General features: G+C 36.6%; 1 protein-coding gene across 6 annotated transcripts in view; it reads right to left on the bottom strand.

Moving 5' to 3' along the window:
* Positions 1–1,869: 1,869 nt before the first annotated feature.
* C20H5orf34 (chromosome 20 C5orf34 homolog) overlaps positions 1,870–14,792 on the bottom strand; it is a 30,649-nt gene continuing 17,726 nt past the window's right edge. For all 6 annotated transcript variants that reach the window (XM_005894860.2, XM_070357456.1, XM_070357457.1 and 3 more), the window contains 7 exons: positions 12,685–12,776; positions 11,726–11,795; positions 10,909–11,079; positions 10,380–10,474; positions 8,747–8,845; positions 5,696–5,736; positions 1,870–2,321 (listed from right to left, as the gene is read on the bottom strand). In XM_005894860.2, the coding sequence (XP_005894922.1) occupies positions 2,128–2,321; positions 5,696–5,736; positions 8,747–8,845; positions 10,380–10,474; positions 10,909–11,079; positions 11,726–11,795; positions 12,685–12,776 (762 nt within the window). In that variant the 3' untranslated portion in view covers positions 1,870–2,127. The remainder of the gene's footprint in view (positions 2,322–5,695; positions 5,737–8,746; positions 8,846–10,379; positions 10,475–10,908; positions 11,080–11,725; positions 11,796–12,684; positions 12,777–14,792) is intronic.

The following is a 14,792-nucleotide window of genomic DNA, read 5'->3' on the forward strand; positions in this document are numbered from 1 at the left end:
CTGCTTTAAGAGTGGTGGGTGCTCTCCAAGCACCAAGGATACATCTAGCTTGACATTTGACCCTAGGAAGTACTGGCCCAAAAGAGGGGACTCAAAGAGGTAAATTTCTTTTTCCTTCTTACCTACTTTCTCAAAACAACTGTTGGATGTAGTGCAGGGGCAGCAGTGGGATTGTATCAATACTAATATATAGTTGAAGGAGACGGTAGACAATTGGAATCTTCCATCTCAAGCAAACTTCTAGGTCTCTCACAGAACCTTAAGGTGTGGCTCAGCTTTTGCTATAGAAGTTTACATTGCTTGACACACTCTTCAGTTCAGTCGCTCAGTCGTGTCCGACTCTTTGCGACCCCATGAATCGCAGCACGCCAGGCCTCCCTGTCCATCACCAACTCCCGGAGTTCACTCAAACTCACGTCCATTGAGCCGGTGATGCCATCCAGCCATCTCATCCTCTGTCGTCCCCTTTTCCTCCTGCCCCCAATCCCTCCCAGCATCAGAGTCTTTTCCAATGAGTCAACTCTTCGCATGGGGTGGCCAAAGTATTGGAGTTACAGCTTTAGCATCATTCCTTCCAAAGAACACCCAGGGCGGATCTCCTTTACAATGGACTGGTTGGATCTCCCTGCAGTCCAAGGGACTCTCAAGAGTCTTCTCCAACACCACAGCAAAAGCATCAATTCTTCGGCGCTCAGCTTTCTTCACAGTCCAACTCTCACATCCATACATGACTACTGGAAAAACCATAGCCTTGACTAGACAGACCTTTGTTGGCAAAGTAATACTCTAGGCTCTGAGCTAATGGGAATGACTCAAGGAGGAAATTATACATATTTTACCTGCACAGCGTAAAAGCTTATTAAACACAGTTATTACTGAATACATTAACCACAGTGCTTTTAGTCGTGTTATGGACAGTTTTTTTTCTGTCTGAATGCAATAACAATTTGGCATTACCCTTATGGCAGCATGGGTACATGTCTTACTATAGTCGAGGCTTTCTGGAGTTATTTAGGGACGACATAGATGGTTTCCTGTGACCAAAACAGAACTTAAGTTATTTCTGTGGTCAGTCTGCTGCCCAAAGGGGCTATTCATTTACACACACACAGTGTTCACAACATGCCAGACACTATGCTTGTTAATAAGACTATAAAATAACTTTATGGGGCTCAGATTCTAGTGGAAGATATAGACCACAAAGAATAAATATGGTGATGTAATAGTAACTGGGGAAGACCCTCTGAGGGATATTTGTGCTGATACTTGAAGGTGGCAGGGAGCCCCGGGGGAGAGAAACTGAAGAAAGCATTGTGCTCAAATTGCTTACATTGTATCTCCTAACCTGTTACACTCTTGCTTTTTTCGTTGTGTTTTTCTTGTTTCCTCTGTTGCTTCTTCCCTTTTATGTGAAGAGGCTGGCTGGTCTTCTCAAGAAATCATAAGTTAATTTTATTTCTTGTTATATTTGGTATAATCCTTAAGTCTTTTTGGAAGTATGGTTTTGTTCTTTCGCAATAGGTGCAATAAATAGTACTTTTGGTGAGCTTATTTCTCTTTTGGTTTCATGTATTTTGTAGCATAAATCTTTTGAGATATTCAAAACAAATGAAAATATTTGGTAACATGAGACAAATTCAGATAAAATTTAGTCTTAGCTGAAGTGCTTAGCTTCTTAGCTTGCAGCGATATTGCCCACATTAAGGTTTTTTTTTTTGAAAGAGCTGATTCTCTTTTCATAGATCTGCTGAAAAATACTTGGAGAGACTAAATAGCAAATGACCAATGCACACAATTCTGCATATTAAAAATAAAAAAAAAACTCGATTAATAGTGAATGCTCCACAAGACAAAACAGCAACAACTCTCAAGTTTTATAAAATTTTCTTCTCAAATCTGAGATCATTGTTCAAGTTTCTTAAATGGTTCTTTATTAATTATATACAAATATATACTTTAAAATTTACAAGTTAGATAAAACACCTCCAAAGTTAGATATCATTTCTCATATAATCATTGTACACAAGTCATGTATATATATAATTTCTTGGCTTTCTAGTAATATTCTACCAATCACTTGAAATAATATCCTCAGGGTTTAATAATATATTTTACTAATTCCATTTTTCACCATTTAGAGTTTGATAGAAGATTGTCAATATCCTGAAGGATTTCAGAGGTTTTTTTCAATGCCACCGATACACTCTTTTCATTAACTTCTTTTAGCAAGGTTTCTGAAGATTTTGGTTTACAACGATCCAAAGACTGTTTGTTTTTCTTGTTAGAAGTCTGGTTTAGGACACCACTACTCTCCAATAACACTAAGTTGCTTAGTTAAGGAGCTTTCCCCCTATACAGAAAACCTAGCCTTCATATTAAAATATTATTTTTCTATTGGGAGGAAGATCTCTTGGATTCATAATAGAGTTGGGATGTCAGAATTTATCAAGTCTATCCCTTATATAAATGAAGAAACTAGTTAGAATATAAGAAGGGGAAAGGAAAGGAAAAGTCTATATTTGGATGGAAGTTTGGTGACAGGGAGGAAATGAATTAAAATCTTAGTAACATTTCTTTAAGGGCTTCCAGGTAGCTAAGAATCTGCCTGCAATGCAGGAGACCGAGGTTCGATCCCTGGGTAGGGCAGATCCCCTGAAAGAAATGGCAACCCACTCCAGTATTCTTGCCTGGGAAATCCCATGGACAGAGGAGCCTAGGGGGCTACAGTCCATGGGGTTGCAAGAGTTGAACATGACTTAGTGACTAAACAACAACATTTCTTTAAGTGATGAAGTGATTTGGGAATGAAAGGGAACAAAGTAGGGGTGAGAGGAATATGAACAATCTGTGCAGGGTATTTTTAAATAACTTAAAACATCTAGAATGAAAATAAATGTGTCCGCTATTTCAGACAATGGCATCCTACTCCAGTACTCTTGCCTGGAAAATCCCATGGACAGAGGAGCCTAGTAGGCTGCAGTCCATGGGGTCACGAAGAGTCGGACATGACTGAGCGAATTCCCTTTCACTTTTCACTTTCATGCATTGGAGAAGGAAATGGCAACCCACTCCAGTGTTCTTGCCTGGAGAATCCCAGGGACGGGCGAGCCTGGTGGGCTGCTGTCTGTGGGGTCACACAGAGCCGGACATGACTGAAGTGACTTAGCAGCAGCAGCAGCAGCTATTTCAGAGCTACTTTATTTGAATAGGATTATCGAAAAATAAGAGGATAAAAGAAATTTAGATGAGTGGGATAGGAATGCACAGAACAAAAGGTTTAACAAGAAAAAGAAGTAGGAGTCCAGTCTAAGCTGGTAACAGAGGAAGTTCCTGAACCCACCTCCTCCCACAAACACACTGAATCTACGTTACATACAGAGCAATTCTCACTGTCAGAAATGTAGGAACTACCCAAGTGACTGCTATACACTGAATGAATAAGAAAACATCAGCAATGAAAGAAATGGGTAAGAATGAGACAGGCTTTCACTATAAACCCCACCCTCAGCACAATAGGGGGGAATTCACAATTCCCAGCTTTACTCTGAGGAGTAAAGGGTTTAGACCCAAGATCTAATGCTTTAATTTTTTAAGACTTCCAAGTGTGGGACAGGCCCCTAAAACTCCTAGCTCTGAGCAGACAAACACTCATCTCCCAATCTTTGCCTAAAAGCGGCCTGTCTGCTACTTTAAAAGCTTCTAGGACTTCCCTGGTGGTCCACTGGCCACTCTCCCAACGCAGAGGGCCCGGGCTCCATCCCTAGTTCTACTCAGGGAACTAGATCCCACATGCTGCAACTAAATATCCTACATGCTGCAAAAAAGATCAAAGATCCTGCATGCTGCAACTAAGACCCAAAAATAAAATGAACAAAACTTTAGCTAGACTTATCAAGAAAAAAAGAGAGCTCAAATTAGTGAAAGAGGGGAAATTACAACCAATACCATATAATACAAAGGATCATAATATACTATGAACAATTATAGACCAACATATTGGACAAGTTAAATGGATGGATTCCTAGAAACATACAACCCACCAAGGATGAATCCAGACCAACTGCTAGTAAGGAAATTGAATCAGTAATCAAACACCTCCCGACACAAATGGTTTCACTGGTGAATTCTACTAAATATTTAAACCAATCATTTCCAAAAAATAGAAGAGGAGAAAATACTTCAAAACTGATTTTACGAGGCCAGGATTACCCTGATAACCAGAACCAGATAAAGACACTACAAGAAAAGAAAATTACAGGCCAATATCCCTGATGAACACACATGCAAAAGTCCTCAACAAAATATTAGCAAATTGAATACAATAATATATTAAAATGGTCATATACATGATCAAGCAGGATTTATCCCAGGGATACAGGGATGGTTCAACATATGAAAATATGATACACCACATGAAAAATGAAGGACTGAAGTCATATAATCTCAATAGATGCAGAAAAACACTCAACAAACTGGATATAGAGGCAATATACTTCAACATAATAAAGATCATATATGATTAGCCCACAGCTAATACAGTCAACAGTGAAAAGTATACTACAACAAAAGATCCTCATGATGCAATGAAGATCCCACATGCTGCAACCAAGACCAGATGCAGCCAAATACAGACATTTTTTAAAAAGAAAATAAAAATAAAGTATATATATATATATGTGTGTATATATATGAAAGATATAACTAGTGTTGGTAAGGATGTGGAGAAAAGAGAACCATTGTGTACTTTGGGAGAAATATAAATTGGTACAGCCACTATGGAAAACAGTATGGAAGTTTCCTCAAAAAATTATAGACAGAACTACCATATGATCCAGCAATCCCACTTCTGGGTATATATATCCAAAAGAAATGAAAACAGTCTACTGAAGAGAGATCTGCACTATGTTCATAGTAGTTAAATATGGAAATAACCTATTTTCCATTGTTGGATGAATGGATAAAGATGATTTCCACATATATACACACAATAGAATACTATTCAGCCATGAGAAAGAAGGAAATCCTGCCATTTGCAACAACATGGATGGACCTAGAAGGCATTTTGCTAAGTGAAATAAGTAGAGGAAGACAAATATCAATACTATATGGTGTCACTCATATGTAGAATTTTTTAAAAAAGTCAAACTCATAGAAACAGAATGCAGAGTAGTAGTTGCCAGGGGCTGGGTGGTGGGGAAAGAGGGAGAAGTTAGTAAAAGCATATAAACTTTCAGCTATAAGATGAATAAAGTCTAAGGATCTAATGTATAACATGATGACTGTAGTTGATAATATTGTGCTGTATGACTGAAGTTTGCTGAGAGGGTGGAAATCAGATGTTCTCATCCCTCTTGTCCCCAAGAAAAAGAGAGGTGGAAGATATGTGAAGTGATGCTTGGGTTTATTAACAAGATAGGGTAATCTTTTCACAATGCATATGTGGGTCAGGTCACTGTGAGGTACTATTTAAATACCTTACAGTTTTTTCAATTATACCTCAATGAAGCTGAAATTTTTAAAAAAATAATAGTAAATAAAAATCATACAGATTTTACAAAAGAAAGAAGTCAGAGACAGTTCTCAGTTATAATGTTAGGACATAATAATATAAGTGTGAAAGTCTCCATATGCTAGCTTAAGCCTACAAGGGAAAGAGAGAAATCGTGCAGGACATTACATTATGCTTAAAGGATACAATTAAACTTCTGTATCTTTTCAAGTTCAGAAGCCACAGACCTGTGCCAAAAAAAAAAAAAAGGTTAATGCCAGTTGTCTGATTCTCTTATATCCACAATATTTCAAATAAGCATAGCTATTTTTTTCATAAAGATCAGAATTTTTAACAGAGAAGAACCTAGAAATTAAGAATTCTCTTTATATTGACTTTATTTAGCCACAGATCACCTTGACTCAACTGATAGTCTTTCACGAGTTAGTGGGCTTCCCAGATAGTGCGGTGGTAAAGAATCTGGTTGCCAATGCAGAAGCTGCGGATTCAATCCCTGAGTCATGAAGATCCCCTGGAGGAGGAAATGGCAACCCACTCCAGTATTCTTGCCTGGAAAATTCCATGGACAGAGGAGCCTGGCGGGCTATAGTCCATGGGGTTGCAATGAGTCAGACACAACTGAGGATGCACTCAAGCATGAGTGAGGCAAGTGAATAGAAATCCTCCATCCCAAGGACTTCTGAATTCAGTATCGAGGTTGGAAGGTAATGAGCCTTTCTGGTATAACTCAGTACTGATCTGGCATACCTTCTACTTTCCTCCACAAGGTTTACTCAAACTTTAAAAAACTACTAAAATCTCATCACTGCTATGAAAGAAATGCTCTCTCCTTTGAATTCCTATACCATTATGTTAATTAATCATAAACTTCTTTGTAATGCCTTTTCTTGATCAATTTAACTTTTAAATCTTCACACCTAGATAGTTTCTTTGGAGGAGAAGGGATCTTACACATACAGTAAGACCTCATTTATATGGAACTTTTAGGGAATGGGTGGTCTCTAGAGCTAACTTTTTATACAACTGAATTAGGTGTCCAAACATAACTATTTTCTATTAAATTTCTTCTGGAATAGACTAATCATTTCATTGTTTTCTTAAACGAAGCATACTAAACATTCTTTTCTCTTTGGCTTGAAGGGTTAACATGAACACTGACTCTCACCATGTTCCATAGAAACAGGCACTGGCAACCAGTATTGGGTAGAAGGCTGAATGTGTACAAATCCAGGAGAACCTTTTATGTGTATGTTGCCTTTTCCCTCATCACTAGATGAAACGTGAGCACTGGCACACAACTAGAAAATACTGTAACTGTACTAGCTCTCTGCAAAATTAATGAGGACATTCACGTCTAAAACGTCTCTCTATTCAAGTCACTAGAAAAGTCTTTTCACAGTTCACAAAAGGGTAAAAGACTTGTCTGCTTTACTGACTTTATTATATACAATGGACCTTGTCAGCCTGCACTCTTCCCTTGTACTCCAGCCTATGGATGGAGAATAAGAGAAATATATCATCATTTTAAGTATCTGTAGTAAAGACTTGGATGTGACTTACTCTAAAATCTGCTGACTCTTCATCATTGCAAAACACACACTCCCTCCACCCTTTCACACATGAGAAGCATTTTCTGGGTGTAAGCAACAACACAAACTACCTTTAAGGCTGTTGCTCATACGATAAGCCAATCTCTTATGAGATATCTCCTATTTTTTGACAAGTATCCTTATTAAAAAGTCGAACCAGTAAGCTAATAATAGAAGTTGAGTTGGAAAAAAAATACTGAAATACAATTTAGGTAGTTGTTTATTATGTGACCTCTTCTCTTCCTTCAACCCTTTCACTTTTATAAGAAAACAAGAATCACAGTGCAGACGTCTTAGGCTTTGCGAGGGGAATGGAGCTGTTGCACGCACTGTGTTTCCCTTCCCCACTCCTCAATTTCTTGTCTCCCCTCTGCTCCGCATTGCTTCCACCCATAGCTGCTTTCACCAATCTGTACTTCTCTCAACTGCTCAATTCTCAGTTTGTCTTGACAGCTACCCTCTTCTAAGCTTTCATACAAAAAGGCTAACGTTTTATAAATTTTGACAGCTAAGCAATAATGAAGTAACCAATTTTATAGCCATGCACAATTTCCCTTTCTTCCCAACCATATTTTTTGCTACCTACTGAGGCAACTTTTCTGTTCCTACATAGCTGAAGAGATGGACCAAAGCTGAATCCTTAAGATATCTGGGTATTCAAATAACATCCACTGATTTGATTGTACCTCTTTCTCTAAGTAACTCAGGAAAACGTTATCACCTTAATGTTTATATTTTTCACCACACTACGCTAAGTACCTTACAACTCAAGTTTATTTTTTGGCCACACCACATGGCATGTGGGATCCTCTTCAACCGGGGACTGAGCCCACACACCCTGCAGTGGGAAGCGTGCTGTCTTCCACTACTGGATGGCCAGGCAAGTCCACAACTGACTTAAATTTAAAGCTTCCTAAATTTTTCCTGGTATCCTCCTTTTGTAATGTACCCACAGTGACAGTGACTTTCCCAAGATTCTTTGTTTTTGTCATTTTTTCCCCATATAGGAACTTACAATTCTCTGAAGTCTGAATTCCCCTTATAAGATCTATTCCTATCCATCAAGGTCACACTATACCCAAGAAACAAGTGTCTGCTCCACAAAAACGTCTTACTGTCTCCACAAGCCAAAATATCCTTTTTCATTTCTACACTTGCTTCCGCTCTAAATGTCTTAACTGCTTCAAAGCCCAGTTCCAGTCCTCTGCACACAGAAAGGTAAGCAGGAGGGACTGAAATCTTGCTTTATTTGTTGATTTGTCAATTAATTTGAAGGAGACAATTAATACAATAGAAATTATTTAAAAATCAAGTTTTTCTGAAAGCTTGTTAGTCAACATTTTATTTCCTTTAATATTACTGAAAAAAAAAAAACTCTAAAGTTTTCTATAAAGTATCCAGGATGAATTTTTTACACTAAGAGTCACGCATTTTGATATGAAGTTTTCAATGCAGTTTTCTGATCTTTAGATGAAACATACTATGATGAAATGTAATAAATGAGATATCCTATTAAAGATAAATTATTGTCAAGATTTAAGCTATCAAAAAAAATCATACTGGTTAAATATATTTAAGAGAAAGTTTTCTTGGGGAGAGGATTAGTTGGCTCTTCTACACAGATTAAGTTTAAAATAAATATAAATACCAGCTTTCTTCAGGAACAGAAGATGAAGGATGTATGGGTATTTCTGGCTGACTAATCTGGGTCAGCCTTCTGCACCATGATATTACTGTTGTCACATATCTAGATTGAACACATTAAGAGAGATGTTTGAAAAATGAAAATGTAGAATATTTATAAAAATCTTCAAAAAATTATTAATTTGGGGAAAAAATTCTAAAGTAGGGCTATTTGAAAATTTGTTTTCATTGGTAAAAGAAAAAGGCCAGTTTTTCTCATTCATCAGAAATGATTTACATTCATGATTAATAAAAATGAGATTTAAGAATCAGAACAAAGGTAACACTTAGATTTAATTCAAAGTTCAAATGCCTAAATTCTCCTTTTAGTTTCTAAAGTAAAATGAGTTTCATTAAATTTTATCACAAAAATATCTCTATATACATGACTAAGTGAGTATTTACTTTCTAAAATTTAAACCAGAACACACCTATTAACACACACACACATTCATAATTATATATAACTCACTGGATATACAAAGTAAGTATCAAGTTCAATAAAATGAATGATCTGGAATGACTGGCTGAAATAAACAGTATGCTTGCTAAATACAAATTTGCTTATCTTTTGAGGCAAATTATTCAAACTACCAATAAATGTTGGAGCATTTAAATTAAAATGCAATAAATCCCAACAGGAAAATAAATTAAGAGGTAAAACAGCAGTTGTTTCGTGAGGATCCTCAAGTAAAACTGCTGACATGTCAAGAACATCACAAGAAGAATGATTATTATAACAAATTCCATAAGCCAAAAAGAAAAAGCACACTCATGAAAAAGCTGATTTCAATAATCTTCTCCATTAAAAAAAATTAATTTATTTATCTGCTCTTAGTTTGCAGCATGTGGGTTCTAGTTCCCTGACCAGGTATCAAACCCAGGTCCCCTGCGTTGGAAGCACAGAGCCTTAGCCACTGGCCCACCATGGAACCCCTAATCTTCTCCATTTAAGAATAATCATCAGCTAGTTTATTTCTCTTTATAGAAATATACGTAAGTTTAGCTATTTGTGGCTGTAAACTTTATTTCAAATCAGTTAGCAGATTAATGGGCTTCCCAGGTGGCACAGAGGTTAAGAATCCACCTGCCAATGCAGGAGATGCAGGAGACATGGGATAGATCCCATCCAGAGTAGGATATAGCAACCCACATCAGTATTCTTGTCTGGAAAATTCCATGGACAGAGGAGTCTGGAGGGTTACAGTCCATGGGGTGGCAAAGGGTCGGACACAACTGAGCATGCACACACTATGGGATTAATTAGTTAATTCGTTAACACGGCTGACCACAGTCCAACCTCCATAGCAAGCCAGTTATAACATATTTATTTTGAAAAATCACTAGAATACAGATGGAAATGATTAAAGCTGATCTGATCTATTTACTTATGCTAGAGGACAATATAATTGTAAATTCTGAAACCTGCTGAAATGACTTCAAGCCACATGGAAAAACTAAAAGTATATATATAATATTTAAATGTTTATATGCTTCCTCTTGGTCTAAAACTAAGTTAAATAATATAAATGCTTCCTCCATCTAAAAGGAAGTTATTTACTAACATGAAGTTATTTTTTTTAATTGTTTTTCAGTACCTTTCATATGGTCTGGGATGTTGAATTTGAATTAACTGATTTTGTCCATCAGGAAAAGTTAACTTACACCAACCTAAGGTGAGACCTCGATTTACCTGAGGAAACAAGCAGGAAAGGTAAGTTTTATTATTCTAGAACTGAAAAACAAAACAAAACCTCCTTCTTACTTAATTTTCAATTAAAATAAGTAGATGAATCATTAAAACTTTATTTTGACTAACTTAAAAGTTATATTTTACAAGGGATATGGATATTATTTAATCACCACTCTTATATAGGTAATTACCAAAAGAACAAAAATACTAATCCTTTTCTCTATAATGAAGTTATCTTTATAAAAATGAGGATTTGTCATACCTTTCTGATTTTTGATGGGAAATCCAATGAGCTTAGTAAAGCCTCTTGACAGATTTTATACTTCAAAAAATAAACTGAGATAGTGTAGAGAACATCATGTTTTCTTTGTACTATTTCCACAGATTAAAAAAAAAACTGATAAGAGAGAGATTTCAGCCTGAAGTATAATTACCTGTCTCTTTTCAATAAAAGAGCCAAAATTCCAATTCAGGGTTAAAGTAATGCCATCTAAAAAGATAGCATGTACTTTGTCATCTGAGTACGCAAGAAATCTTCCCACGCCAGGCACGAACGATTCTCTCAAAAGCAAAGGCAGTACACTGCTGTCATTTATTCCAGGCACCTAAAACCAGAAAATAAAAACAGCAGGAAACAGAGTTATGCACTAACAAGACTGAAATGATAAATGAACTCTGAGGCAACTTCAGATTCTCATTCAGAAGTTGAATATTGCAGAATCCTTAGACATGTTCTGACTTTTCCGGAAGTGGCTATCCAAGAGTCCATTATAAGCAGATTAAGTTCTAGTATCTTTGGAAAGTCACCATTCTGCTAAACTTTATATAGAAAATAGACAAAGAATAGGAACTACAGCAACACAGAGATTTATAATCAAAGTAGTATAAATACAGAAATCAAGGTCTGAGAATCACTTCCTCCAAGTCAACATTTAAAAAAAAAACTTACTTTTACAGTTATGAACATATAGTGTAATATGTTTTAAAAGAACTGTTTTTACCTACTTCAAATCCAATCAACTCCCCTGCCCTTCCCCCTCTACTAAGAAAGAAGAAACAAAAACAAACTATATACAGTAAAAGCATAATGCAACAGGCATTTTGTAGTGTTTATTAAGTGGATTTTTTAATAAACCAGTACTCATGTGACAAAGAATTTCTCACATGACTTGGATGAAAGTAATTTGAACTTATAAGTATGTACACAAATAACAAAATGATTAAAAATATCTTGCTTTTAAAATAAGATACCATTTTCCAGCAGCATACACGGTAGTTATGGCTTAAAGAGAGCCTCATCTTGGCACAATGCTGAAGAATTCTGTGAACAAGAAAAATACTTAGACATTTGCAAATATTGTCGTTTTCCAATTCTAGCAACCCATTCTCACTGCTATAGAACTTGAGGCAAGTAACTCATTTCCACAAAAATATGTTTGGACCTCTTTTCTTCCTTAAGCCCCTAAAAGGAATCTACTTATTGTTGCTTCTCTTTGTGCTAATCTTACACAGTTAAGGTTATTCCTCTAATTTTTGGCAATGAAAAGAATCCAAATGGAGAGAATTTTCAGAATTTGCTCTTTTTAAGAAGTGACAGACGCACAGCACGTGAAAGGCATGGTATAGACCAAGGGTGGCGGGGATGTGAATCAACTTCCCTGGAAAATCAAATGACCAATTCCGCTCCTTCAAATATACTTTGGAAGTTGCTTAGACATAAGTCTATAAAAACAATTTAGTTGAACAATCCGCTTTCATCCCTCTAGGCACCACAGACTGATTAATTAATTAAAAAACACATGAGCCAGAGAACCAAACTACAGTTCGTCTTCTGTTCACTCTCAGAAATCAAGATCGCTTCTAGGACAATGAAGAAGTATGACGATTTAGAAGTATCATCACACCGTCAGCTTGATCCCAAGGGACAACAACGATGCCTCCAGCACCCAGAGAAAAGGCACATGTTTTCTACTAGCGGTTGCTCACCACATATGGATATTTCTCCATATTTAACTTCAAAGCCAGAAGTGCTCTTACAATGACATCGTGAACACTTTATTTTATAAATGATGAGACCAGAAAAGCTGACAGATTTTACTAAAGACATTTCCGCTATACCTATCAATTCTTAACCTTATCCTAAGCACTAGAAAATGCATCATGTTTCTCAGACATACAACACCAAATTTAGCTGAACAGGAAGCACTTACCTGGTTGCCTGTTTAATTAGAGAACACACAGAAAACGGACTTCCTGGCCTATCCGGAGGAAGGTTATTTACTGCGTAAGTTTTCTCTTCTCTCTGAAAATTAGTTTAAAATTAAAAAACAAACAAACAAACACCTCAATAATGAAATTTGGCCATTATTACTTAACTATTTTTTTCTTGAAATATTTATCTACATAGTGACAAGGCAAGCAATTATTTTAACTTAATCAAAAACCCATAAAAGGTAAATTTTAAAGGTATTTTATGATGCTTTTCTACTTTCCCAATTTTTTTAAAGTCTAAAATTCCTCCTATCAAAAGTCATCTTATATAAAAAATATAGTCTAATAGCCTATAACTTACTGCTCAATTTAAATCTTGGCTATACTCAAATTAACAAATTAATTTCCCTGTACATTAATAGGAAACCTACTATATAAGTGCCCTTTTCTCTTTAGATATACCCAAAAGACTATTGTATAAGCTTACAGAACTATTTTAATTGAATGACTATACCATTTTGTCATTAAAATTTTTTTTTATTTATTCGATTGAACCGGGTCTTTGTCACTGCAGGCAGGATCTTTAGTTGCAGCATGAGTGATCTAGTTCCCTGACCAGGGATCAAACTCTGCACTGGGAGCACAGGAGTCTTAGCTACTGGACCACCAGAAACGTTCCCATTTTGTTGTATTTTATTAATGGAAGAACAACTGCTAGCTTGTGTAAGATAATATTATTTACGGGCTCAATTTCTTGAATTAGAAAAAAATGTTTTTTGTTATTCCTCTGAATAAATAAATATCACAACAGCAACAAGTAACATTTATTAAACAGATACTATGTGCTGGGTGCTATGCTATGTAGTTTGCAAACGATCATCTCATTTACTCCTCAAAAAAAGCATGAGAGATATGAACCTAATGCTGGAGGGCGAAGTAGCAGTAGAGACCTGAACTAAACCACAAGAGAATGTAGCTCATACTTTACTATCAGTGAGAGAAGATGGGCTTTGAAGTCAGAGCTGGATTCATTTCACAGGTGTGCCACTCACTAAACTACAGTGATGGGCAGGTTAGACAAACTTTTGTTAAGCCTCAGTGTCCACAACCTACGAAACAGGAATACTACCTACAATCCAGACTGTTCCAAGAATTAATGAAATAATGCATTTACAAAGCACCGGGACAGAATTTAGTCTACAGTAGGTAGTCAAAAAACAGTCTCCTCATTTATCCTGGTCTATAGACTTGAGTATCTAAGTCTCTACTGGATATCACAAAGACATTTCAGCTTCAACATATCAAAAATGAAATTACCTTCACTTCATAATCTGCATTTTTTCCCCTGCTTCTTGATTTTCATTATAATCTCAATAGTTTTATACTTAATGTTGGTCTGCCCGGCTAGAATGGAGCTCCGTGAAGGCAGGGGCTTTATCTGTTTGCTGACTTCAGTGTGTGCTGTGCTTAGTCGCTCAGCCATGTCTGACTCTTTGTGACCCCCTGGATTGCAGCCCGCCAGGCTCCTTTGTCCGTGGGGATTCTCCAGGCAAGAATACTGGAGTGGGTTTCCACGCCCTCCTCCAAGGGATCTTCCCAACCTCAGCATCTATTAGCCAATTTCATTTAATACTGTCAAGTTGGCCCTCATGAAGGCTGTAAATTGATTGATGAGAGCACCCCTTTCCACACACCCTTGCTGGCAGTAGATATTATCAACCTTTTGACAATTTGATGAGTGAAAAATGTTATATCATTGTTATCTTAATTTGCATTACTTTGATGCAAGTAGTAAAGTTGAACATGTTTTCAAATACTATGGGTTACACAGCACAACCATTCTTATTCTTTACTCATCCTCTATTAGGTTTTTTTTTGGTCTTACACTTAGCCTTTTAATCCATCTGGAATTTATTTTGGAGTGTGTGTTCAAGTAAGGAACAAACAATTTTACTCCAAAAGGAAAGCCAGCTGTTTCTAGATCTTTTCACTCAAGTAGACGGAGAAGAGTGAATGTGTTGTACACAGGGGTCTGAGATGTGAACCCAAAGCAGTCCACATAAAGGCACAACTTGTCTGGAAGTTCTGTTTTACCCCCAGGACACAT

This window comes from Bos mutus, chromosome 20 (assembly GCF_027580195.1).
Source record: "Bos mutus isolate GX-2022 chromosome 20, NWIPB_WYAK_1.1, whole genome shotgun sequence".
NCBI classification, from domain to species: domain Eukaryota; kingdom Metazoa; phylum Chordata; class Mammalia; order Artiodactyla; family Bovidae; genus Bos; species Bos mutus.